Here is a 26,093-nt window from a genome sequence, read left to right as displayed (position 1 = left end):
TCATGACATTTATCTGAGAATTAGGGAGAAGGTCCTATGGGTAAACTTTGATAGCATTTGTGTGGATAGTGTATTCCATGTGTGCATATCTTTCCCATCAGCTCAGCTCCACAAGCTTTTTCTGACTGATAACAGCTGGACAAGCTTAAAGCCCATTTCTCTGGGGTGGTAAACGTCTGGGCTCAGACACACCTGGGCCCGGTGAGGCCAGAGGCCAATCTACCGATCTATCTGTCTATCAAATCTGAACACTTTTTGTTTTTCAGAATTCCTCGTACTCTTCTACTTCCAGACAGACAGAAAAAGCACACTATGGAAAAAAATGAAGATGATGTTGTGAAAAATGACACAGCAGAGTTCCTAGCATGGATTGCTTCAGAAATTAACCTCCTGACATAACTCCCAGAAATATTTCTGTTTTCATGTTAGAACAACAATGTTAGCATTAATATAAAGGCTAGTAATGTCACTTTTTCCCATGACCAGACACTCAGCTAATATATTATATTTTCAAGTTGAGACGTCCAAACCAACATAATCTTCTCAAGTGGACAACATTTGTGGGAGAACTTCTAAAGCCACTTACTGTTTTAATACTAACTTCAAAAAATCCTAAACATTTGTTTTATACAGCAGGTGGAAGATTTGCTGGTCAGTTACGAGTCTCTGAGATAGTATGGGTCCCTCATTTATTGCATATGCATTATGTATTCAATCAGCATTTTTCCTTTGTTCTAATATAACTCCTAATGTTTGAGTGCCCCCAAGTTTCACACCAGCAAAGTTCACTTTACATTGCTGTTAACTTTGATTATCTTTATAGACCATCTTTACTGTGCCTTTTACATCTTATGTAAACAGTTAAAAAGAGAAATTTGTTTTGTGCCCACTATCGTACTTGTTTTGTTTTTTTTTTTTAATTTAATGAATTACTAAAGTTGTGTGGGCCTGTGTATCTCTCTGTGTGTGTGTGTTATAGTTATGTTTTTTTATTCTGTTTTTAAACATGCTTTTTTGTTCAGCAATTTGTGACTGTATGTCTGAAAAGCACCGAAAAGTGAAAAGCGCTATATAAATAAACTTACTTAAAAGGGGATTTTATCTGTCAGTAGGAATAATAAACAGGAATTCCTGCAGAAATTTACATTTTACAAGAAGATCCTGTCTGTAATACTGTTAATTATTGTTCTCTCACTAGATCAGTGGTCAACAATAAATCATAACATCTCCTCCTATGATGTGATGCTTCTCTGTGTCTAAAGACAAGGATTACTTCATTTTATTTAAAAAAAAAAAATTCATATATACATATATGGACTTTTAGCCAAAAAGTCTATTGTGCACATGAACCTGTTTGAAAACACTTGGAGGAAGGGGTGAGGTCAGATTCCCTGAAAGCTAAATAATATTTTTCATGGAGCTCAAGTGCGAGTGGTACTTCCTGTACCCTGGCTGTAGTCCACGCACTACTGCTTGACTCACACTCCTGCTGACATTAGTTTTATTACTCATCATGGGATTGTGACCTGAACCTCTGCAGCCTGAGGGAGAGCAACAGGGTGACAGGGGTCAGGTGAGGGCATGATTAGGCTGCTTGAAGCACCTCCAAATAGGACTCCCAGTGAGGAGCCAAAAGCATTTGTCATTAAGGGGCGTGTTGTTGTTGGGGGGTGGGAAAATCAGGAGCATTAGGTTAACAAACAAAACAGAGAAGAAAGTAGGAGGGAGAGGTGGGACAGACTGGCCAGGGTGGAAGTGGCTGACTCAGGCAGGGTTCACCGAGTTCAGCTAGTAAATAAGTGACTGACTCTTCCAACTGCATTCCAAGGCTCCACCTCACCCTCCTTCCCAGCGTCTTCTCGGGGGGATTCCTGGGGTTTCTGGGGCTGCTCTGTATGTCAACATTTCCAGACCCTGCTGCCAGCAGGGAAAGGGGGTGGGGCAGCTGCTGCGTAGCTCATTCACTTTTTGTGTGTTTACAGATGAAGAAGCGAAGGTACACAACTCTTGTCCCCTAACAGAAGCATTTTAACAGCCCCAGTCATACGAGGTTGTTCTCTCAGAAAGCTCTTGTAGTGCTGCTGCTGACTGGCTTTTGAGCTTGTATTTGATTGTGTACCACAGCTCTGGTAGGTAGACGTGGCTGTCAGTTGTGATTAGAAGTTTACGTACACTCATCATGGACATGAATGTTATGGTGATTTGAGGCTTTTAATGATTTCTTTGAACTGTTAAAAAAATATAAAATGAAAAATATCAATTCAAATCTGTCCTCCCGATTCTTGCTGCCATTAAAGATGTACGCTCTATAATCATTCCATCCTGAAGAGAGAACAGTTCAAAGAAATGGGTAAAACCAATAAATACATGTCAGGGTGTACGTAAACCTCTGACTACAAGTGTACAGATTAATATGCCCCCGAAGCAATTCAGATTCTGACTATGGAAGCATCTGCCTCAGCTTTTACTCATCATCTCATCCAGATGAGTTAAAGTTGTTTTCCCATTCAAGTAAGACACAAATCTGCACTCCTTTAAAAAAACAACAACAAAAAACTATAAACAGAAAAAGCAGTATCATGGTCAGTGATCCCAAATGACAGAATACAATTATGCTAAACCATTTGGAGAAACCTATGCTACCATTAAAACACTAAATGGGAATGCGTTTGAAGAAAAAGAAGGAGATACTGCATTGTGAATGAGCCTCAGTTTCCTAATGAATGAGTGTCAGCATAACTGTTCCATGTGAACTCATTTGTTTGTTTTTCTGCCACATAACTAAAAGAACAGTATATGGTTCGGGTTGTTTACATACACTCATCATGGGCATGAATGTCAGGATCATTTGGGGGCTTTGACCCTGGTTGGATTTGAGAAAATCCAAAATAAATTCAAACTTGTGCACCCAATTCTTGCTGTTTAAAGTAATACGCGTTGTATGGTTATTCCGCCCTGAAAAACCCCCCAGTTAAAAGAAATCACAAAACAAAAAGCCCAGGATTACCATGACATTCATGTCCATGAGGACTGTATCTAAACTGTAGCTCCATGGTGCAAATGGTTTGTCTGAACACAGCTAAGGTTTGAACGAGTCAACAAAATGACTCATTGTAATTAAGTTTTTCCTATATTAAAATAGAAAATTCAGGGGCACTGGAACCTTACCATTATCACGTCTGTTTATCTGAGATTTCCAGCCTGAGCATCTTAGTTATTGTTTTGGTATCTCTGTGTGGAGAAGGTCTAAAGGTTGAATATTCTTGAGTTCAAGGGCTGAAATCCTGAGAAAACTGCCTGAAGTAAACTAGCTCAGAGACAATAACAACAGGCTGAAGGTGAGAAGAGTTGGGCCTTTGCATCTAGTAATATATTCCAAGGAGATCTGTAAAGTGCTCTGCTGCCAGTTGTCCCACATAATGGTTTCCATGGTGATAGGTCCTCAGAGCTAGGCCTGCAGTACAGAAATGAACTGACAGAACAATGACCCCAACTTTCACCACGTTACAGACTATTTTTCAGAGGGCTCGTTTTCCATTCTGTGTCAGAAGGTAAGTAAACTTTACTTTACAGAAAATAAATTCTGCTTTTTTTCCATCTCTGTTGTTCCCATTATTTCCATGGTCAAAGCACAAACACATGCTAAAGCTTCCAGAGCCATCCTCTCAGCCTATAGTCTTGACAACACAGTTGGAATTTGGGATTTGTATGCATCAATAGTTTAGAAGAAAACAACATTCTTTCCCCAACTCTGAAGAACCATTTCCCTTCAGAGAGTCAATTTCCATTTTAGATAACTGGGAATTTTACAATGTTGATTTGAAGCAGTGCCTTATCTTCCCTATAGTGCAATATAAACTTATTATGAACAAATTTCATCAGTGAACTTTGATAAAGATATTTGTTCACATAGCTGAGCAATCTACAGCAGAAAGAGGAAAAAGCAAATGAAATAATCACACTGAAGAGAAAAGCTCCATAGCTGGTGGCCTATCAGCATGAACATGCGCTGATGTTGGGGTTAGTGTCATGCCTTCTTTGTTTATATTTTCTATGAACAGAATTGACAGTGTGTGTTGACATCACAGACACAGGGGTGCACTATAAAATACGAAAAACCTTTTTCGTATTTTCGTAAATTTTTAAAGTTCTCTACTGTTCTCTGCTGCACTTGTTACTGTGACGTACCATAAATTTTGGGACTAAACCATTCTAGAGACATGAGTGGGTACATACCTAACTATGTAATCATCTACCACATACCATTATAATATTCAAATCTAAATAAGTGTTTATGCAGTTTATTAGGTATAAATGTATTACACCTTCTTAAATGTTAGGTTTTGCTATTAAAAAACAACAACTAATTATTCAGCTATGAAATTAATCATTAATTGCAGCTTATGCCTCAGAGTCATATTAATGATTCAACAATTATTGACAGCCCACCAAGTTTCTAAATGCTCCACTTGTAACTTGCTCGGGTTTTCAAAGGCAAAAAAACCCCAACAAAAAAAACACACAAAAAACACCATATGACAACTTAAGGATACGACAGTCAGCAATTGAATTTAAATAAAAATCTTGCTCAGGACTCCTTAAAGTTGCACTGTGAGTTTGCTCATTAACTCTCCTCTTGAGTGACCTTTGTTGCTCAAGGTGGGCTGGAATGAATTGCAGCCGTGTTTCTGACATCCTTCCAAAGACAGACTGTGCTGATTTATATCCAGTGAGAGCAATGCAGATTTTTATTAACCCACCGAATGTCCTCTAAACACTTTAAATCCATCCACATCAGATAATACCTACTAAGTAAAAAGCCACGGCCTCTTCCTGTTAAGGTAATAGTGCACAGGAAGGAAGTTAATCTATAAATGTACTGTCCCAGCTACCAAACATTAAGTCAACCTGATAGAAGCATCCAGTGACAATTCAACTTCAAAATTACCTTAGATGCAATATTGCTGCATAATAGGTACGCCTGTTCTTTTGACTTGTTTAAAACACCGGAGCAACAGTAGCACCTCTGCAAGCTCTGAGACACAGTGGTGCTTTAAATTCTTATCCCCGATACCCCTTTTTTAAAGCTGAGGCTGTTAGGAAATGGGAATCCCATTTGTGTTGTAGGTTTCTGATCAAAAACCAAAGAACTTTAGGAACTAGCTGCTAATGCTTTGCTAGAACACTATTACTCAGATCACATGCTCTGAGGTACAGAGCACCCAAGAACGTGGTGCTTCAGTTTTGGTGACTGTTCCTTTGCACGAATTGTAGAAAAGGAAATAATTTTTTTTGATCTCCTGCTGAACAAAGAAATTAACACAGCGAAACAGAAGATCTCGGCTCGACCTCTAAACTGAGGATGATTGATAGTCATGTTATAATTCGTACCAAGCTTCTTGCTTCTTGTAGCCGATTGCAGTCTATAATATTGTGCATGATGTCCTTTGAGAGCTGTGCTTGATTGATTGATTGTAATCTGTGCGTCCATGGCTAAATTGTGGGAATGGAATTCTAGCTGGGTTGTAGAGATCAAATATTATCTCACTTCATGATATGCAAATTAATGTATACCTTTTATGTAATGTGCTTTTTTTCTGGATTTCTGTTTTCATATTCTGTCTCTCCTCTTTAACATAAAAATTAAAGAGTGCTTATTTCTGTGTAAGTGAGCAAAAAAAGGGGATCAATGATTATTTCCCCCACTGTATATGTGCGCATTGCAGTACAGTTTTTTAATCCAGCTCACTACCCTGTCAAAATATGGTAACTTCTAGCTCCAACAGACCAACATGGTGTTTCCAAAAACATAACACTATGGTTTCACTATGCAGGTTCCAGAAACAAATGGGTGACATGGATGTGTTTATCTTTTATATAAACCCTACATACTTTTTTTCATGCAAAAAATGATCAGGAAAATTGACAAAGGGAAATGATAAGCAATTTGAACTATACGCATAATCAGTAATGACATTAGCACCAAATCCAGACCTTCCTGTAGTGCAGTGAACACAATGACATCTGATACAGGGGCTATTCTAGCTGTGCGAAGACAGCATGAGAAGAACAAGTGCAAAGAGCATTCGGCACATGGTAAAAGCAATCCAGTCTGATCATGCAGATTAAAAGGTCAAACTCTGCCTCAAACTTGCCTCTTTTCACTGTGTTTTTGTTGCCAGTAGTGGGTTTGCCTACTAAAATGTCCTGTCTTGTCCAAAGTGTGACAGTGGTCCTGGGATAAGCTGGCAGACTCAACACCCCTCCCCCCGCTGGCAGGGCCAGCTGTGTATTAAAATAAATCTGTGCACTTGTCCCACCCCAACACACTCGCTAGACATTACCTTATACAAAGCTAGCTCCAGCATATTCTGCTGTCTGGTGGCCTGTGATCAGATTTTAGCTTCTCCTGCTGCCCCTGGCTTCAACTCTCCAAAGCCCCCCTCCATGTTCAGCCCCACCTCTTGTGTGTTTCTGTGTACACGATCTCACATGACTCAACAAAAGCCCAACCTTGGAGCAGGGCTGTCCAGAGCATTTTTCCTAAGAGGGGAGGAGAAGACTTAGTTTGTGGAAGAGACCTGGAGTGCTGCCCTCAACTTGTCAGGCCTGATGGATTTTGGCTAAAAATAAAAGAAAGAAAGGGGCCCTCGAGATGAATGAACTCAGTAGTGCAGCACTGTTAACCAAGAAGCCACATCATGCAACATCTCCAGGTCCGTGGTGCTTAAAAAACAAGGAACGTTTGCATGGTGGCGAGAGCGCTGGATTTCACAAACAAAACAAACACAACAGCCCAAGAAGCATAGCTAATACAAGATGAACCAAGTCAGTGGGAATTCCTGAGCTCCCCTCTGTTACCCCATCCCACGCACATTCCCCTGCCACATTCTTAACAGCAGAAAAATCAGAGCAAAAAGGAGAAGATAGAAGGATCATAACTGAAACCAAAGCAGGCAAGCCTGCAGGCTTTTAACTCAGGGAGAAGCCCTGATCACTTACTACTACTACTTTTTTTTTTTATCAACCCTTTAACAACATTTTTCAGTTTTTATTTGTCTCAGTGCTTTGCCTGTACAGCAATGCAATGTCACCATTTACAGAACAGCTATTCACAAATGCTGCCAGTGTGCTGTAGACTGTTTTTATCAAGAGAAAACATTAAAAAATAGAGTATTAAGAGTTGGATACAACAAGGAGTTCCTGTTTGCTCTGTAGTGGGTTTACAATTAACAACCATCATTATATTAGATCTGACAAGCCTTAATTAGAGGACAAACAAGCAGATAATCTCAGTTCTGACTGGATTTCTTAGCTAATTATATGCCAATCTTTAACCTTCCTTCCTCCTCCTTCTTGAAAGAGTAGTTATAAAACAGCTAAATGATCTGCAAATGGTTTATTTCAAGAGTTTTAGTCAGGATTCAGAATTTATCACCATTCAGAAACAGCACTAGAGAAGGTTACGGATGATTTTCTTAGGGTCTCTGACAGTGAACCCTATGAGAGATGATATTTCTCCCATATTAGCTTCTCTTCATTGGCTCTCTTTTAAATTCAGAGCTGAATTTAAAGTTACCAATACAATAGGCCTAGACTGCCACCAATAATGCACTCAGCATTACACATGAGTGAGTTGGTAACTTTTGAAGCATTTATAAATGAATTAAACTGACACATTATATGGGTTGCTCTTCAGTATTTCTTCTATTTGCTATATGTATGGCCGTGTGTAAAGCTTGTACAAGGACTGTATTGTGTTCCAGACAGACATCTGGATCCTATCAAAGACCACAAATGCAGATGCAGTGAAAGCAGTAAGTACCAACATAGGCAGATCGGGCTAATGAGTTAGTGACAGAACATTTTCAACCCGTGCAACAGATCACATCTCTCCCTCACACACACACTAACAGAGGTTCTACCTTACCTAGCCTGCCATGCTATCCCTCCCAACTCAACAAAGGAACAAAATGGCAAGAAGGGATACATGATACAGCAGGGTTAAAAATAGCCTGCTGACGGAAATAGAGCTGTATTTCATGACCCCTGCATAGTGCTCTTGGTTTACACTTTGGCTACGTTCACACTGCAGGTCTTAATGCTCAATTCCGATTTTTTGATCAAATCCGATTTTTTTGTCTGCTCGTTCACACTACAAATAAAATGTGACAGCAAACGTGCTCTAGTGTGAACCCTCAAAGCGGCCCGCATGCGCAAAAGAAGACGTCACATACAACGCGCTCTGTTTAGACCCAGACCAAACAGTATTGTTTGACTGACGGCCCTTAATATAAAGACTTGTTTCAGACTTTACGTTTCCCAATTTTGCTTTAAGTTATAAAATTATTTTGTTATTTACATATGGCCTAATAATGATCCTTATTGCTGTTTTAGAGAGGAGCGGTGCTTCAAAGGATAGTTGCAGATTTCTGTCAGAATCTGCAGATTATACAGTACAAATAAAATGTTCATGTTTCTCCAACGTTGTCTTCCCAACAGTTACGCTGGGTGGCCAGGAAGCATTCACGATGTCTTCTCGGGCGCTTCTCCGGCACTGATAATTGGGGTCTGTCTTGTGTCAGTGACGTAAAAGACGGATTTAATGCGACATGACCATTCAAACAGCAGTCGCTTTCTAAAGCGTCAGATATGTATCGGATTCAGTACCACACACGAAAGTGACCTGGGTCGGATTTGAAAATATCGGATCGGGTCAAAAAAGTTGGATTTGATCCGCTTTCGCCTGCAGTGTGAACGTAGCCTTTGAGTAACTGTAGTGAAGTGTCCTAAGATTTTTTTGAAACGGTTTTGCTGTTCTTATTGTTTTTTGCACCACTAGCAGAATCAAACGTTTTCACGCAGGTCAAAGCCAAGAATGCTCTGTTTTGAGGACTCAGAGCCTTATGGTATGTGAAGAATAAATGATCTGCCTGAGAAAACTGAGAACTCTACTTTCTGTTTTGAATTCCACTGCACAGCCATACTACTAAAAAAAAAGAAACAATTACATCTTCACAGAAATATCCATGAGCGGAGCAGCAAATTTTCCCAGCTGTGCTTTGATACACATCACTAAAGCTCAGTAAGAAAAGGAGGGAACTCAGGAGAAAGAATGCCCAAATATCAATTGTTTTCTTGTACAATGTTACCAGTCATCTTAATTCAAAATATCTGAATGTGGTCTCTGCTCCAGGTCAGGGTATGGATGAAAAATGGTCCATGAAGAGGGAGATTAAACGGCGTTTTGCTTTTGATTCAAAAGTTGCACTACTGTTTTCTTTATAATAGTTTTTGCACAGAAAAAGTTGCCTTTTGTTAATTTCACCATTTTATAGGCACCATTTCTTTGTAACTGCTAAAGAGCAGCATGTATTCATACAAACTTGATTGATTCAAAGACATTCCAGGGGTATAATGGGAACAATTTCTCCCACTTGGTGTCATAAGTGCGTGCTACATGCCTCAGAGTGTTAGGAACAATAGCCTCTTTCACTCGTAGTGCCAGGCTGGGGATGGGGAGGTGCATCACTGGAAGCAGACAGGGCTGTACAGTTGAGTGCAGATACTTCAGAGGGGCCTCACACAAACCCGGGCAGCAAGTTGTGGCACTTAAAGCCCAGACATGGGTCGTGTGTGAATTACATGCTGGGATTAGTCCTGCTTTCTAAAACACATGCATGACAAAACTTTGTATCTGGATTAGAACTGGCTATGGCAGCTAAAATATCAATTGTTATTGCTTTCCCGTATTAAGGATGAACTGCATTTTAGCTTTAGTGCATGGATTTTCCAAATAGTGTTGGAAGGGTCTCTGGTTGGGGTAACACGGTCAGGTTTAGAGTTAGGGTTGGAACCGTGTTGCTGCAGTTGAGGAAAAAAGCACCATCCCAATTTTACATTAGGTTAAAACCCTGTGAAATAGCACTGATGTATCCTTGAAGCTGTTTCAGCTGTAGCTCATTTTATGACACTTGACCTTTGCAAAGATTGTGCAGTTCAGTTTGTATTAGTCTTCCTCCTTTTTGCGTGCTAGACATTTGGACCTACAGGGAAAATGGTGTCACACATTTAGGACTTTGGAACAAATCCAGCTGAAAGGAGCGCCTTTAGTTTTAATGTAGCGTAGTAGTAAATGCACAACTGCGCCTTGAACTGCTGTGACAAGTCAAAATGCCTGCTGTGAAACATCTGCTGAGTCAGAAGTGCATTGTAGAGGGGTAAGCTAATCTAATTGTGTTAGATCCAGATGTGACCTCGGCACTGTTTGTTACAGAGTAGCGTAAGGTTCAAAAGTATACATGGTACTTTTACAGTTGAGAATTGCTTTATAGTGCACGTCTCATTCAGCTAGTTACATAAAGTGCATTTATCCATGCCTAAGTGTTTTCTAATATTCACATAGAAACTCAAACTCTTATGGATGGATCTCGCAAGAGACTCGGGGTTCAGTATCTGACCCAAGAATATGATCGATCCACCGACCTTCCAATTGGTATATATCAGGCTACCGTGGGGAAAACACACTAACAAAACCACAATATACAGCCATCTTTTAAAAATCACTAACGATAACTTAAGCTGTCTGAAATAAAGTCACACACACACACAACAAAAGAAAAGAAAAAATCCTAAGAAAATATGTTTTTCACGTCTGTCAGTTATCTTTACTTTCTCTTTTCTGAATGCTAAGACTTCAGCCATTAGAGTACAGAATGACATTAGTAGAGGGTTAGGGTATAGCACTTTTCTATTCTTTTGAGCCACTCAGTTTTTACTAGTACTTTGTGTACCTCACATCCATGGCCAGTTTAGAATTACTGAATGACATGCATATCTTTGAACTGCAACCCAAGCTGGAGTTTGAACAAGGTTCAAACCTGGCGTGGCTTGTGTTTTTCTGCAAAGGACAGCACATATCTTGCAGGTAATAATGCCTCAGTGGCTGGAATTTGTAAAAAAAAAAAAGATTTATCCAGCATTGCCTCATTCACCCAGTCATACAGAGTGATGGCTGTGAACTACCACCCAATTTGGCGGTATGTCGATATAGGACGTAGTTTGGGGTTAGGTATGTTGCGCTATAGAAACATAAGGAAGCGGTACTAAGGATACAGAGTACACTTATTTTAGCTAGATTTTCATCGTCAAATGATTTACAGCAGGAGGTCCAGGCCAGGGAAGCATGTCACTGCTGCCAAAAGTAAAAGTATTCTCAGGGTGTGAAACAGATGCCAGAGCTCCACGTGGTCTGGGCTGAGCCCTCTGACAGTCTGTACTATTACTATAGCAGCTTTAATGCCACCATTTACACTAACCAATGACACTCAAAGAACACATTTGCATTTGCTTGAAGATTGTGAAGACAAACTGGCATAATTGTTCCGTCTTTATGTTCATACGCAAAGCACGTGAGAGCTGCAACATGTCACTTCAGAGTTACCGTTTCCCTTCTAACAAGCATGTATTGAGAGGGAAATTGGACATAAATCAAATTTGCGAGAACAAGGTTAAAGTAGAGGTTTCTTTGACTTATTTTATAACCGGAGTGATCATAACGATCGTTGAAAGACCGACTCCAGCACAGGAGAAAAAGTTGGATTAATTATCACTGAATATTAAATCTTCTACAGCTGCTACTCTACCACCTGCAAAGGAAGTCAGAGAAGGAAGCTGCATTTCCTTTGCAATAGTTTGTTATAAATGGAAATATGAACATTGTAAAGAATTTATTAGTTTTGAACCGTGTGGTTTTCTTGTTTGAGAACGTCAAGGCAGTTCGTAAGCCTTTCTGAATGGTCTGATTTAAAGCAAGGTTTTCGGTTTTTGAGTCCAAAAACTCTGTGTTCAAGGGCTAGACGTATGTTTTTGTTGTGTTTCTTTTTGCTTTTGAGACTCTAAATGATCTATTGAATATAAAAAAGGTAGGAAGTAAACATAAACAACTACAAAACAGCTCCGCCTGAAGTTTTGTTTTTGTGTGTATCACTATGACAAATGTTTGCCTCGGCTTCAGCAGCTTAACCACAACAGGAAAAAACAGCCTTCCTGCCAGCAGAAAATCATGTTTTGACATATAAAACCAAAAGGTGAGCATGTATGGTAACAGTTCTACTTACAAAATTGTCCTTCATCTTCTTTGGCTGATTAGTGATCATTTATCCACGAGCAGCAGACGGACACATCTACATCACTATCAGTTAGAAAGGTGCGAGGTCAGAGAGATGATTGGCAGGTTGGTGGAGCGTGGGGAGGGCGTCCCTGCAGCATGAAGACAGACCCTCCTATCATCCACAATTACTCATTTTTTCTTTCTACGCAAACATGTGCACCATTGTCACGTCACACACACTTCGGATACAAAGATTACAGAAACAGAGACTATTCACAAAATGTTGGACACAATGGCACATTTACAAGAAAGCTTTTTTTAGAATGTTGCAAAAAAAAAACTGTTTTAATACGAGAAAATTCAAGAGAAGTCAAGAAATCTGTTAATTAAGCACAAGTTTAGTTTTTCAGGATTTATAATAATAAACAAAATTTATTGCAAAAATCAAAGTAAAAGAAAGCGTACTCTTACAAATTAAACCACAAACAGGAAAACTTTAGATGATGAACAAATGAACTTTTGATTTTTCCTTTCATTACTATTTGGGCAAAGCGCTTAACCCTATAATCCCCTTTGTATCATATTTGATACATGAATTTCTGAGACCTCTATCTCATCAGCGTGATAAATACTTGCCATAATTCCAAAAATGTTATGGACAAAACTTTTTTTTTTTGTCTAAAATTAACATTGTTGTTAACAAAAAGTTGCTAAAACATCCAATGTATCAAAAGCGATACAAAAAACATATAATAAATATATAACAAAAATATATCATACACAACATGATATAGCAAAAATTTTGTGGATTTTGTTATAAGGGTTAACAAAATCTAAGTTCCCCAAAATCTGAATTTTCTGGCTATTTTTTGATGGGTTGGGTCTCACAGGGCAAAGTACACAAACAAATCATATATTACTTTTTTTTTTTTGCCTGACTGATGTAAAACCTCGGTTATGTAAACTACATGAAATCCCTATTTTACTAATGCTGAGAAAATAATAGCAGCTCACAGATTTTTTTTTTTTTTTAAAGTAAGCAGTTTCCTCAAATATTTAATAATTAATTAAAGTATATGGATTTTCAGCCTTTGGTTTGGCTATTTAATAATCACTCCAGGTTTTATGTTTGTTCTGCTCTTGCCGTGCTTTCATTTGTGCCAGGAAAAAAAACATCTTTAAGAAGAGTCTTTCAGCTCTTCATCATGCTGCGCAAATTCAGTAAAATTGCAAAATTTCACCCCTTTTGCCAACAGGTAGATAATAATCTGCATGACAAATACTGCAAAAATTGGTTCACCCCCATTTCCACAATACATGTTTTACAATGTTTAAAATTTAAAAAAAATCTTGATTCAGAATTTTCTGTTTTGCTTCACATCATTAAAACAGTACGTTTGTTTTTATACTGCAGTGGTTTTATGTCACCAGCACAGCAATTTTATATTGCATCCTTCATTATTTCATTATTTTATCTGGTTTTACTATTAAACACTTCATATTATATAATTTCATTTAACAAACACTAATTCCTATTGCTTTTTAATTTTAATAAAATAATACAACTGTACTGATAGTAAAACTACTCATTAGCTGCAATCACATATAATAGTTCTGAGATCTTCGAATAACGTGCCAAATCGAGCAAACCCTGGCCAACTGATGGGAAGAAGAGGATTTCTGACTCTTTGATAATGTCACATTACAAACTAACCAGAGTCACATTGCTGCCATCACACAGCTGCTAAAACCCACTGGCTGTGTTAAATGGTAATGTCCTGGCTGTAAGAGTTAAAGGCACCGTGCCTGTAAAATTTTTCACTTTCACGTTCACATCAATTGAGAAAACTTTTTTTCTTAGCATGGCCAAGTGTGTTTGTCACATAAATATGATAATGATTGTGCACAGAGCAGAGAACGAGAGATTAGCCAATTTGTTACTATAATCCATCTAAATTGCTAACTGCTTTACAGCCTTTCATTCAGCTGCTCTCACTATCCCACAGTTACTCTGTCCTCTACTTTTGTTTCTCAGACATCTTCTCTGCTTTTCATGGGAAAATCTATGTAACTTTAAAAACGTGCAGCACCGTCTCCATTAGGGCTCCCCTGAGTTTTGCCTCTCACTTAACCTCTGAAAAGCTGGAAAGAAACATCTGCAGAACTGAAAAGCCGCCAGGATGTCGTTTAATTTATATTATTATTCTCTAGTCATTGCGTAAAATAATGATATTCAATAAAGACAAAAGGACTGAACATCTGACCAGGATTAGTCAGGAGAAGACACAGGAGCACCAAAGAAAATATGTCAATATTAAATTAGACTAAAAATTTAAGTAACACACGAACACGCAGCATTTCACATAAATGTGTGCAGCTAGAAGATGGCACAAAGTGTTGACCAACTCAATTAAAAAAGTTTTTAAAAATCATCATTTACAGTAATTTTATAAAAATAGAAAGAGAACAGCATATACTGTTGATATGCTCAACAAATTAATGTTAAAAAATATATAAATTAAAAACTAAAAAATTTAAAAATCCTTATTAACAAACTCATACTGAACTCATATTTTCACCTGTCAGGAGTAAAAAGGAACCTTTGCACTGCGCAGAAACAGTCATTTGATTCATATTGCTATATACATCGATATTACCTGTAAAAGGAATTACAGTGAATTTTTTTTTACACCAAAAAGCCCTAGGCATGTAGACACTCACACGTATATCGCACACAATCAAGCTGGTATGGTTGCTTCAAAACTGCATGACTGCAAGAAACCAGTCAAGACAAATTTATGTGACGTCTGACCATCGAAATGAACTCTTTCCAGTAACAGAGGAACATATTCTTATTAAGAATAATATCCATTTTTTTAATCTGTGGGGAAGCATTTAATGTGTGTTGTGTTGTGTTGACATGCTGATGAACTGTGTTGATGATGATGATGATGATGACAAGATGATGTTGTGTTGTGACTCAACCGTGGAACAGCTCTGCCTGGCTGACCTTTTGCCATCTGTCCTTAATGACAGAGTCTGGCTGGTGGACTGCAGGCAGGAGCATGTGACTGCTGCAGGTATACAGCTGGTGCCTGCTTACTCACTGTAGACCATGGGGAGACACAAGTGGACAACCACTGACACCTGGACCGTGAACTCAAATCATACCCACTTCTGGTTTCCCTTGCTGGTTTACAATTAATTTGGGTCATTGATGCTGAGGCTTGGAGAACAGACTAACCAGAGCTTATACTCGTGTGGAAAAAATTTTTTTTTGCCATTATTTAACTTTTCTGGATGTCGCATAGACTATTTTTTAGACTTTTTTTTTTTTTTAAACTTTTCAACAACGAGGAACGGCAGACTATCAGATGTCGACATCCGCTTACGTTGAGGTCATTTCCTCTAGTTACCCTGGATTATATTGTGTCACAAGTAGGGAGTGATAATGATTTTTGCATTGTTTTTTTTTTTTATTACAAAATCAGAACAGTTAGTAAACAAAAGAAATTTTAGCATGTTTTCTTATCTTCTCAGACTCCACCAGGTTTGCTTTGCATGATTCATAGTTGTAAATCATCCTTTATCTTACACTGGGCTTTGGTGCAGCCCTGCAGTTCATCCCCAGTCTAAAACAAATTATTTTACCACCTCTGATATTAATGTAATTAACCTTTCAAGCCAAAGAAATTTGGGTTGAAACGTTCTTCAGACTAGCTTGTAGAGACTCATAAAGAGAAAGTCAGAACAGCAGGTGGGTGGGGCTGCTGTGCCTGAGATGATTCATTTTTGGGATGTCGGTGCTCTATGACATCACACGTGTTAAAAACTTGGTAAAGAATATTGAAAACTGAGTTTTTGACTTATTTACCATATTTTTAAACGTTGGCCCTTTTAAGATGAACAATCAGTATTATAACAGAATGTATATGACAATACACTAGGAAAGGAACAAGAAGAAGAACTATCCAGTTTAACCTAAATCAAACCTAACCTTACTAACATCATAAGTTTGTATGTGTTGTAGCCTGGCTGCCCTGTGAAATGAGCACATCTCTAAAATGAACCCATAACAAAAACATTTAATCTTTCTGGTTATCGGAAAAAGGTAAAAATCAACACATTTCGACTTGTAAAGCTACGAGTAACTCAAAGCTGTCAGACAAATACTATATTGTAAAAAAAAAGTGAGAGAAATATTAGTCTGCATAATACATAAAAATGAAAAACTACCTACATCTTCTACTTGTTGTTGTTATTACTGTAATTTCCAGCTCTCTTCCATGGTGTGTCTTTTGTCCTGTCTTCCTTCCCTTGACCCCAAACGGCTGCGGCAGATGGCTACCCTTTCCTGAACCTGGTTCTGTTCTGAGGGAATTTCCTGTTAAATGGGAATTCTTCCTTCTCACTCTCGCCAAGCACTTGCTCGTAGGGGGTCATCTGATTGTTGGTGCGTCTCTGGTGCTATAAATATAAATAAATAAACTGGAGTAAAAGAACTCAATTACTTTATTATTAGTGGAAGCAGCGTCCATAGGGTGAACATCACGTTTTCAGTTTCATCGTGTCAATTCTCAGGTTTCTCTCGCTGTATAATTTCATCTTTCTCTTTTTTCGCCTCCCTTTTATGATTAGAAAAAAAGTCAGCCATGACTGCCTGCTGTTAACTGGAAAAAAAAAAGGCCAAGAGCAGCAAATTGTGCTGATCTTGTTGTAACCTCATGGTTTTTACAGTGCTGCGCAGGGGTTTGATGCAGGAAGTGGGCACATTACTGCACTTCCACGCCCACAGCAGCCCTATTCCCTCCCTCCATTACACCAACCCCCCTCCTAACCACCTGTGCTGGTCTCACAGGATGAACCCCCCTCACCCCTAAAGCCTTCTTTCCTCCGCAACACAAACTCCTTTACAGCTGCACGTCTTTGCCAAACCACATACTGAATGTGCTCTGTTGTTTTACACTCCACTGCTTCAACAACATCAGTGAAGATTTGGTTTACTGTAAACTGTCTCCAAGTGCAAGCGAGCACTCGTTAAAAGATTGGGCTCCTCCCAAACTCATCTTCTTCTAGAATTTTCTATACAGACGTCTGCTTCAAAGATACCCATGTTCATCAACAATATTTTTTGTACAAAAGAAATTCAGTGTACGGGGATTACCCATCATATTGGGATCATAATTTCGGGAAAGATATTTTTTGCTATATTTCTTTTGATATGTCAGTATTCTATTCTGTGAGTAGCTGAATAAAATAATTTTGGCAATATAGATTATCCAATTAACCTATCCCCACAAGCTGCATGTCTTTGGACGGTGGGAGGAAGCCAGAGTACCCGGAGGGAACCCACGCAAACACGGGGAGAACATGCAAACTCCACACAGAAAGACCCCGGCCTGATGGTGGAATTGAACTCAGGACCCTCTTGCTGTGCGGCAACAGTGCTAACCACCGTGCTGCCACCTCTTAAATTTACATTTTGATATAATTCAGTTCACTTTTATTCATACAGGACCAAATCACAAAAACAGTTGCGTTGAGTCGCTTTATATTGTAAGGTCAAGACCACTATAATAAAGTATTAGACTAATACACACAGAATCCTTAAACTATACATAATCATTTAACCATATATCCATTATATTGGCAGAAATCTTCAACGATATTTTCTGTGTTGTTACATCGTTGCATTTAGGTGAAATGACAGTTATTTTATATTGTGCTTTGTGCCAAATTAATATTATTCGTGAAGATATATATTAATTATTGAACTGAATTGAACTATATTGCCAACACGGGAATCATTTACATGCTTGAATACAGCCTAAGGTCCTATTGGTTGGTTTATCATCTAACAAATGGCTGTTAGATATGTTTTAATAACATATTAATGTTGCAGTCCTGAGTATTTATCAGGAACTAGTTTAATGTTACACCAATAACTGGGCAGAAGGAGGAAGGCAGTGTTGCAGCAGCACTGGCGAGCTTTTCAATGTGTAACCTGTGATGTCAGCGTGTGGAATAAAAGGGTGCTACACAGAACTAAATGACCTCAGGCTTCAGAGAAAAAAGCACACAGCAGCGTTCTTCTTCTAACGCGGGAGCACGAATAACCAGCCAAAACCAACACGTCTCATTGAGACATCCTTATATTTCTAACCACAAATGTTTGTGGTCAACAGCCAATATCAAATTCAGGAGTGTAGAAGAACCTTTATAGCTGGAAAAAGAATGAGTTAACTCTCATTGTGCAGACTGATTCTTTTCTACTATACATAAAAGCAAAGCAAGGTCATTTTACTGGATTGATAAAATAAGTATAATTAATTATAATTAACTAGTTTTTTTTTCTGTTAGCCGCTATGTTAACTATTTAGCAGTTCAGCTCAATATCTTAATTTGGTGGAATATTTACTGATGATAAATTTCATAGTTTCAGGCTTAATTAAGTGAGCCTTTGTAAGATTTAAAGCTTTCCTTTCCCTGATATATTTATAACGAAGCTCCCATTTGACGTGTTTTCATTGTGTGAATCATTAATATCTGTTGAAAAAGTATATTTTTATGAATTTACAAGATATAATAATTAGTAAGAAATGTTAAGAAAAGTTTATTTGGTTGATTCTGTACTTATAGAGCCATTCTGGATCTTTACTCCACATTGTAAATAAATTATGGACCTTTTGTGGTTTAAAAAGGTAATTTTAAAGCTTATTGCCAAATCGAAAAACAAAATCCGTATGCTAATAAACATCAGGGGAACAAAACAGAAATTAGGTAAAATAGTTTTGTCAACCAGAAATATAGGCTGGGACAGCGAAAGTGTAATCATCAGATCTGCCATGAAGAACATCCTGATGAGTCAAAAGAAAACAGCAAAGACAACGTATATATATACTGAATATATACACTTCACATGTGACTCAGCAGCTCCAGAGAGCAACCAGAAGACTACTTCTGTGCTTCAGTGTTCCCCGGGAGGACTACGAGGGGGCCTAACCCCAGAGAAATTCTCTGTCTACGTTGCCTCATTTTCACCACAAAGTGCTCTAATGTGATATGGTATGCATAGCATTTCTATGGTGGCAGCAGGGGGATGGGCTCTGGGGACCACACAGACAACAGTCCTTACTAAGAATAACCCAAGCAATGCTGAGAAAATCCAGCATTCTTATATGGAGGAGCTGTTTAAGCTGGACACATCCATATAGGCTCTGTTATCGTCACCGTGGTGAATATCCAGACGCTGCAAAAGCACTGGATGAGGCTCTCTAGCCGCCATTTTGCCAGTTGGCCCAGGGGAAGAAACACTGTAGCGCACATGTCATTCACATTTAGTGATGCTTGGAAAAAATAAAACAAAGACCACACACAAGTCAGTGGAATTGAAAAACAGCGTGCAAAAGCTTCATCAAAGAGCTTGTTTAAATGTGGAGGCGTGTGTTTCACATGTGCATAAATGAGAATGCGTCAACTGTAACACATAGCTATTTTTATCAAACTATAGGCGCACTCGTAAGTGAAGTCTCTACATGAGAGCAACAAAATGAGACTTCTTTTCCACAAGAAAAGGAAAAAAGGAATATTATTTAATAAAATCTACAAAGAAAATTTGAGAATTGCCATTAAATATAAAAGGAAAAAGCTGAAAGAAACCTGCAACTAAAATGTCTGTTTCCCTCCCCCCAGAATTTGCTACACATCCTTGTGGTTTTGAATGGTTTTATGAAACTATTTGATATTTGAAACAACTGCTAAGTTATTTTAGGAATCAAGATGTGAATGAAGCTAAGTTTATGTAAGTGTTACGTCCCTCTGCAACCCGTATTCTCTTAAGGTTGCCTGGGCTTCACTGCTAATTAACCATATTTGGTAAGGTGTGGATAAAGGCAAGACTGAGGGTCACTCTACAGAGACACACACCAGTTTTGTCTTTTTGGGGTACCAGTTGTTTTAGCTAAGTTATGATGTCATTTAGAATAAAACTACACTTCTTAAAACTCTAATGTCAGTTTCTTGTTGCTTCTGAGCTGAGTCGTAATGTAAATGGGCGTCTGGGGCGTAACTGTAAATTTTGTCTCATATTCTCAATTTATGTTTAAACTTGTGACAGATAATGGAACACATGTACGTGAGAGAGCTGAAAAAGTCAAACTGTGACAAGAAAATAAGATTGAACAATTTCCAATTTACAGTTTTACAAAACTCTTTAACTGATCAATGGTGAAATCAGACTTTTAAGGAAAGGTTAATGGGTTTAAATCTAGGTTTTTTATTTATTTATTTTCTCAGATTGGTTTCTGAGATTTAAGATTTCCAGAATTAGGTTAACGTGAAAATTAAACTTTAAATATGATTATAATTTGAACTCATGCCACTTTAATCAGTTCTTACAAATGCAGATAACACATACAGTACTAGTTAAATGTCTGAAGACTCATTCATTGATATGAGTGCATGACTGTGTCCAAACTTCTGACTGGTACTGTTTAACGGATGAATTATAAATATACTTGGACTTCTCTGTTGGGAAATGTCTTTTAACAGAAATCAGAAAACTTTACTATATTACAACCATTTTACTACACTGAGGCTAAGTTTCCTCCCTTGTTCAGAGCACTTCAAGGTTTTCTCTAAAGCAGCTTTCAGCCTCGTTCTGATGAGTCAACTGTGCCAACAGTAACAGTGCTGCAATAATCTAATATAAACAGGTTACGCTAAATGATTTCTTTTTGTTTACTGAATGCTACTTTACATTCTTCTAAACACCAAACCTCCCTCCTTTCCCTTCACTGAATTGAGTTTTCATTCACAGCTCAGAAGGTGAAGTCCTCCACTCAGGGAAGAGGTCATCAAATAGGTGGGTCATTTACTCCATCGTTTCTAACAGGCACACAAAGGCACAAACACAAACCAAAACAATCAGAAAATTGACTGTGGTGGTTTAGTTTTGCTAGCTTCTTGGCAAGAGTCAAACACACACAGACAGGCCCTGACTCTGCAGCCGCAGACTGATGGCAGCTGGGGCTGGGTGTATAATGCAATCTGATTTCACACAAGTGATGAGAACACCAGTGCACATCACTACTGAGAAAAGTGGGAAAAGAGAAGAAGAATGAGCAGCCATGACATGACACGGGGAAAGAAGGGATCACAACAGGGAGAAAAGGAGAAGGAAACAATAGCTTTTGCTGTAATGTACAGAATCTGAGATTTCTCCAAGCAGTGCTTCTCCAGCTATGCCATCACTGGCAGATGCCCAATCACCTGCCTTTGAGAGTGCAATAGCAACATCTTTTTTTTTCCCTAGCCAAGGCAGTGACTTGGGATATTCAACTGAGCCGGTCAGGGGTACTCAGATACCCTTAGTGATGCAAAGAAGACTTTAAAGATGCAAAGAGAGGAGAGATGGGACCTGCTGCATACACTATCTGCTTTTTTCTTCACATAAATCAGAAATAATAGACCTTAAAAGGCTGCTGATATTGTGAATTTGATCACTTCATGTTGTCCTACTCCAGCTGAAATTTCATGAATCAATAACCCACCAGTACTTGGTTCATTTGGAACACAAGCACCTTCTCCAGTCATTTATTTCCAGTCATTTTTTAATTAGCTGAATAGCAGGATGATTACATGTGGCTCAGCAGAAACAATGAGGAGCTAGCCCTGGATGTTTTAGACTGTTTTAGTCTTCAGGATCCCTTCATGGTCACATGACAGGAACTTGTTGTTATTCGGAATTTTAGCTGTCGAAGACAATCCTGAGGGACTCGAGCAGATCCCCAGAACAGCACTGTTCACAGTGAGATGTTCTGATATAATACCAGTGAGATGGTCCTATGTATTTTTAAACAGATTTCAGAAGGGCCTTCTTCATTTTTCATTTGGATGCACATAGAGATTAAAAAAAAATAGAAAGTATTTAAAAGTCCAAAATAAATCTGGAAGCTTTAAGCAAAGCACAAAAATTCAAAAATCTAGCCATTTGGGGGTTATGGCAAACTAATTCAACTATTCAATTAAACATTTACAATGGTTTAACATCATGATACCAATGTCCTTCTGTTTGCTTTGTTTTTGTTATTATTTATTTCCTATTTCCTATTTAGTGCCATGGAAAGGAAGGGATCTTAATATAAAAATAAACTATTTACCCTTTGACATCTGAATATTCCTAATCCTAACCCCAAAGCACCTGCCATTGTAGTGAGCTGACTGTCCATAGGTAATATGCAGAGCTTTTACTAACCCACATCTATACACTGTGCTGTAGTTGTGCACTGTCAGTAGTGGGAAATACCTGAAACACAACTTTTCAGTCAGTCAGAAATCTACCTACATGTCATGTAGCATTATCAACATGAGGCTGCATGCTGTTGACTTTTTAAAGAGGCTGTACACAAGTGTGTCTCCTTTTTTGGGCTCAAACACAGAATTAGGTTTAGGTTTAGGTATCATCAGTGATGTCATTGTCCTCACAATGTTCTTTCAGCTCTTAATCACACTCTGAACAATTAAGAAGTACTGCATTGTGATGACATTAGCCCCATCTAACCACTATTTATTCTACAGACTCTTTTCAGTCCTTTTGGATTGAATACAAAATTTGATGGAAACAAGGATTACAATAAAACAAGTAACAATTGATCATAAATTACATCTCATGGCATTACAGAAAACATATTACTGAACATATGACTAGTTTGTACTTTTTGTTCCTATTACAGATGTATTATATCATATAATAGCAACCCTGAATAAACAGAAGAAGATGGGTGGATTTTATATATTACTTGCACATTAAAATAGGTAGAAACAAGGCTTGCGGTTACAAGCTACAGCCTGTGCACTGGTTTGACTTTCAAGCTGCAGGTTTTTGGGGTAATTAAGGAGGCAGAAGGGAGAGAGAAATTCAAAACGTGATGCAATAACTGTGCAACAATTCAATATTCCTGTTTTACTGTTGTCTGTGGGAATTACAGTGTGACAAGACAATTCTAATTTTGTGTAGTGATGCTGCCAAAATTAGAAGAGAGTTTAATAAAGAAACAAACAAGATATGGTAGTTTTTCATCGCAGTCATTATTGCTGGGTTTTGTAAGGCTGCAGATAATTGATAAGCATTATTGTAATCTTCCAGGTCTATTGTGACTGTACTACTGCTCTGATCTGTTACAGACACCTAGTGTAAGTATATTTGTATATATTACAAATAAATTGATGCTTATGCAGTGCAACTTATTAGCTGTGGTAAAACTCGTCTGGGCAGTTACTATGAATCATTACTTAAATGTAAGTTGTTTTTGGGACATAAAAACTACAAATATAGAATCACAAGCTGAATATAATAATAATAATAATAATAATAATAATAATAATAATGGCTTTAAAACTTTGCAAACACTGCCCCATCATAAGGTTTTAAAAAGCTATTTCACCATCTCTGCTGTTGTGAAATTTTCCTCTAGATTTCATTCAAGGATCTTGAATTCTTTGGTTCTTATAAAGTCTGTAGTTTTTTCTGAATGCACAGTCACTGGTTTACACATATCATTCCACATGGTAAGAACACGAGACTAAACGCTGGTCAGAGAACAGACCAGCTGGAACTGAAAATCTTCTTGCTGTTAATGATTGTTGAGTGATGTAATAAAGAGATTTCTCAGTGGTGATCTATTAAACTGATCGTGCTTACAATAAAATGTGACACGCAATTATGAAAGTATTATTTTTATGCGATTCGCGTGTCTTGTTTATACTAATGAGCAAAGAAACCAAAGCTTGACGTAAGCTGACAAAGTCACTATGAGGTTTACAGTATGGACTCCACCCCCTCTCCTCCTCACAGTACACAGAGGACTGCCATGCCTGGGAAAAGAAAGGCAGGGGGTTACTGTAGAGAACAAAGGGTTCCGTGCGTAAAACTGCGCATGAGTGCCACTGCCGTGCACGCGTCGCCAAAGCAGCGCGTTGTCTGTGAAAATGTGAGTTCACGTCAGCTGCCTTTACACCACCAGTGAGATCCTATTAGCTCCTATTACCTATGCACCTGCTCTCGGCACAGCTTAAACCCATCCCTGTGGCGGCTGCGTGGAGTCAAGGCGTTTCGGGCGTTTCAAAAGAATGCGCGACGCATCATGACAAAGGTTCTTGATCATGATGATGGAGGATCCATCCATGATGCTGCGATCGTTCCGCCGTTTGCTTTGCATCAGCACTATCAGACAAAGAGGATGGTATGCTTCCTCGAAATGCTGCATCACCGCATTTATAGCAGCATCACTCCGCTCCCTTATGATTCCAGGCTCCTCCGCTGCCGAGGCAAACACATGGCCATCAAACAATAGTCATGACGAAACAAACACTATTAAGAAAAAGCCCTGCCTGCCTGCACACACGCGTCTCTTTAACGACAGAGGGAAACAATGCAAACGCGAGTGCCTGCAGCCACCGATATGAAGCCAACTAATCTTACTGTAAACACAAACGAAGCACATTCTCATAAATCATTTAAAGGTCGTAATGCATGGCAGCACGTGAGACTACACTGTTTATATATATATTATCCACGATCACAATTTTTTTTAAGAGTCACCTTAAAAATGCCCCTTTTTATCGACTGAGGTGCATCTCAGCACATTACTGACTCAAGATTGAATAAGACGCGATTGCAGCATCTCCTCACATGACAATGCAGCTCCGCGCACAAGGGTGCAGTTTGATTTAAAAATGCCTATTTTATATTCTCGAATATGATGGCAGACTAAGAAATATATATGTGTAATAATGAAATATGGGTTTAACGTCAAACGAGGGATTGACTGTTATAATGTGGATTAATGATAAGGTGTGCTTATTTCAGTTCAGTTTATTTTATTTATATAGCGCCAAATCACAACGCCCAATGGGCTTTATATTTTAAGGTAAAGACCCTACAGTAATACAATGATTTCACACAGAGTGAAATAAACTGGAATAGCGGTAGTAACAGTTCTAATGAGCTCCACATGAACTAGATGCACACGTATTGAACGAGGAAGGTGTTTAATGACTCTGCATGTGGCAGCTCATCCTGACGGATCACCACCGACTACTTTACCATATTGGATAAAAAAACAAAAACAAAAAAACAACAGTACAGAGGAGCACACAGAGAGCGGTGACTCAAAGCATAACAGGATGCGGTACAGAGTTGTGTTTCACTCCTGAACCCGCGTTCACACCCCATCACATTACAGGCTTCAATATTCGTACCACGCGCCAGGCTTTCAAGATTCATGCGTGCGGTTCTGCTTTTTTCCCCTATAAAGTCGATTTTTTTATGCATCTCAGCAGGGGGCTCTGTTGGTAGTAGCCCACTACCACTGCGTCACTTATGCAAGTTTGCGTCTCGGTTATGAGAGCATCAACAATAGACCGAGATTGAAAGCTAACAAAAAGAACAGCTAGAGAGCGAGAAAAGGATAGAGAGAGAGCGAGCGAGAGAGAGAGAGAGAGTGGTCAGAGAGGAAAAAGACGTGCACGCCAGCTCACCTTTTCCGTCCTATTCTGCTCGTACTCCAGCCCTTTTGTCCGTTTCCCACAAGTTCTTTCACATGATGACTCGGTTTGCCGTTTCCTCAAACCCTCCTGATTGCAGATGGATGACTTCTCTCGCTGCCGCAACTCGGTTCTTTGTCACTTACAAGAATGTTTATTTAAAACACACACACAGACAGACACACACGCTACAGTGTCTGTGATTTTACGATTTGTTGTGTACGTGTGCGCGCGCGCGTGTGTGCGTGTTGATCCTGCACGGCGTGCCGCTCCTTCTCCGCTGTTTGTTACACTCGACTGGAACGCCTACTCTCAGTCGCTACATTGTTGACATTCGCCCGCTGACGTCACTCATCCTCTCATTCACAACATCGTTAGTGCGACGCGGCGTTGCGTTGAAGCCGGCGGGAAGCGGGTGCGTAGTCCTTCGAAAGTG

At 38.8% G+C, this 26,093-nt stretch overlaps 1 protein-coding gene across 3 annotated transcripts in view; it reads right to left on the bottom strand.

Moving 5' to 3' along the window:
* The window catches only part of bach2b (BACH transcriptional regulator 2b), a 98,407-nt gene extending 72,612 nt beyond the window's left edge, over nt 1–25,795 (bottom strand). The window contains exons 1-2 of one of the 3 annotated variants that reach the window (XM_085371940.1): nt 25,652–25,711; nt 12,120–12,261 (exon numbers count right to left, since the gene is read on the bottom strand). In XM_085371940.1, coding sequence (XP_085228066.1) covers nt 12,120–12,158 — 39 coding nt within the window. In that variant the 5' untranslated portion in view covers nt 12,159–12,261; nt 25,652–25,711. Of the gene's footprint in view, nt 1–12,119; nt 12,332–25,651 lie in introns of those variants that run through there. The other 2 variants (XM_085371943.1, XM_085371941.1) reach the window with 2 other exon arrangements.
* Between the last annotated feature and the right edge of the window lie 298 nt (nt 25,796–26,093).

The sequence above is a fragment of the Diplotaxodon limnothrissa genome, linkage group LG15 (genome assembly GCF_057381915.1).
Source record: "Diplotaxodon limnothrissa isolate DT_005_m linkage group LG15, D_limnothrissa_male_GT1.1, whole genome shotgun sequence".
NCBI lineage: Eukaryota > Metazoa > Chordata > Actinopteri > Cichliformes > Cichlidae > Diplotaxodon > Diplotaxodon limnothrissa.
The sequence above is the reverse complement of the archived record's forward strand: the minus strand, read 5'-3'. Positions and strand labels throughout refer to the sequence as shown.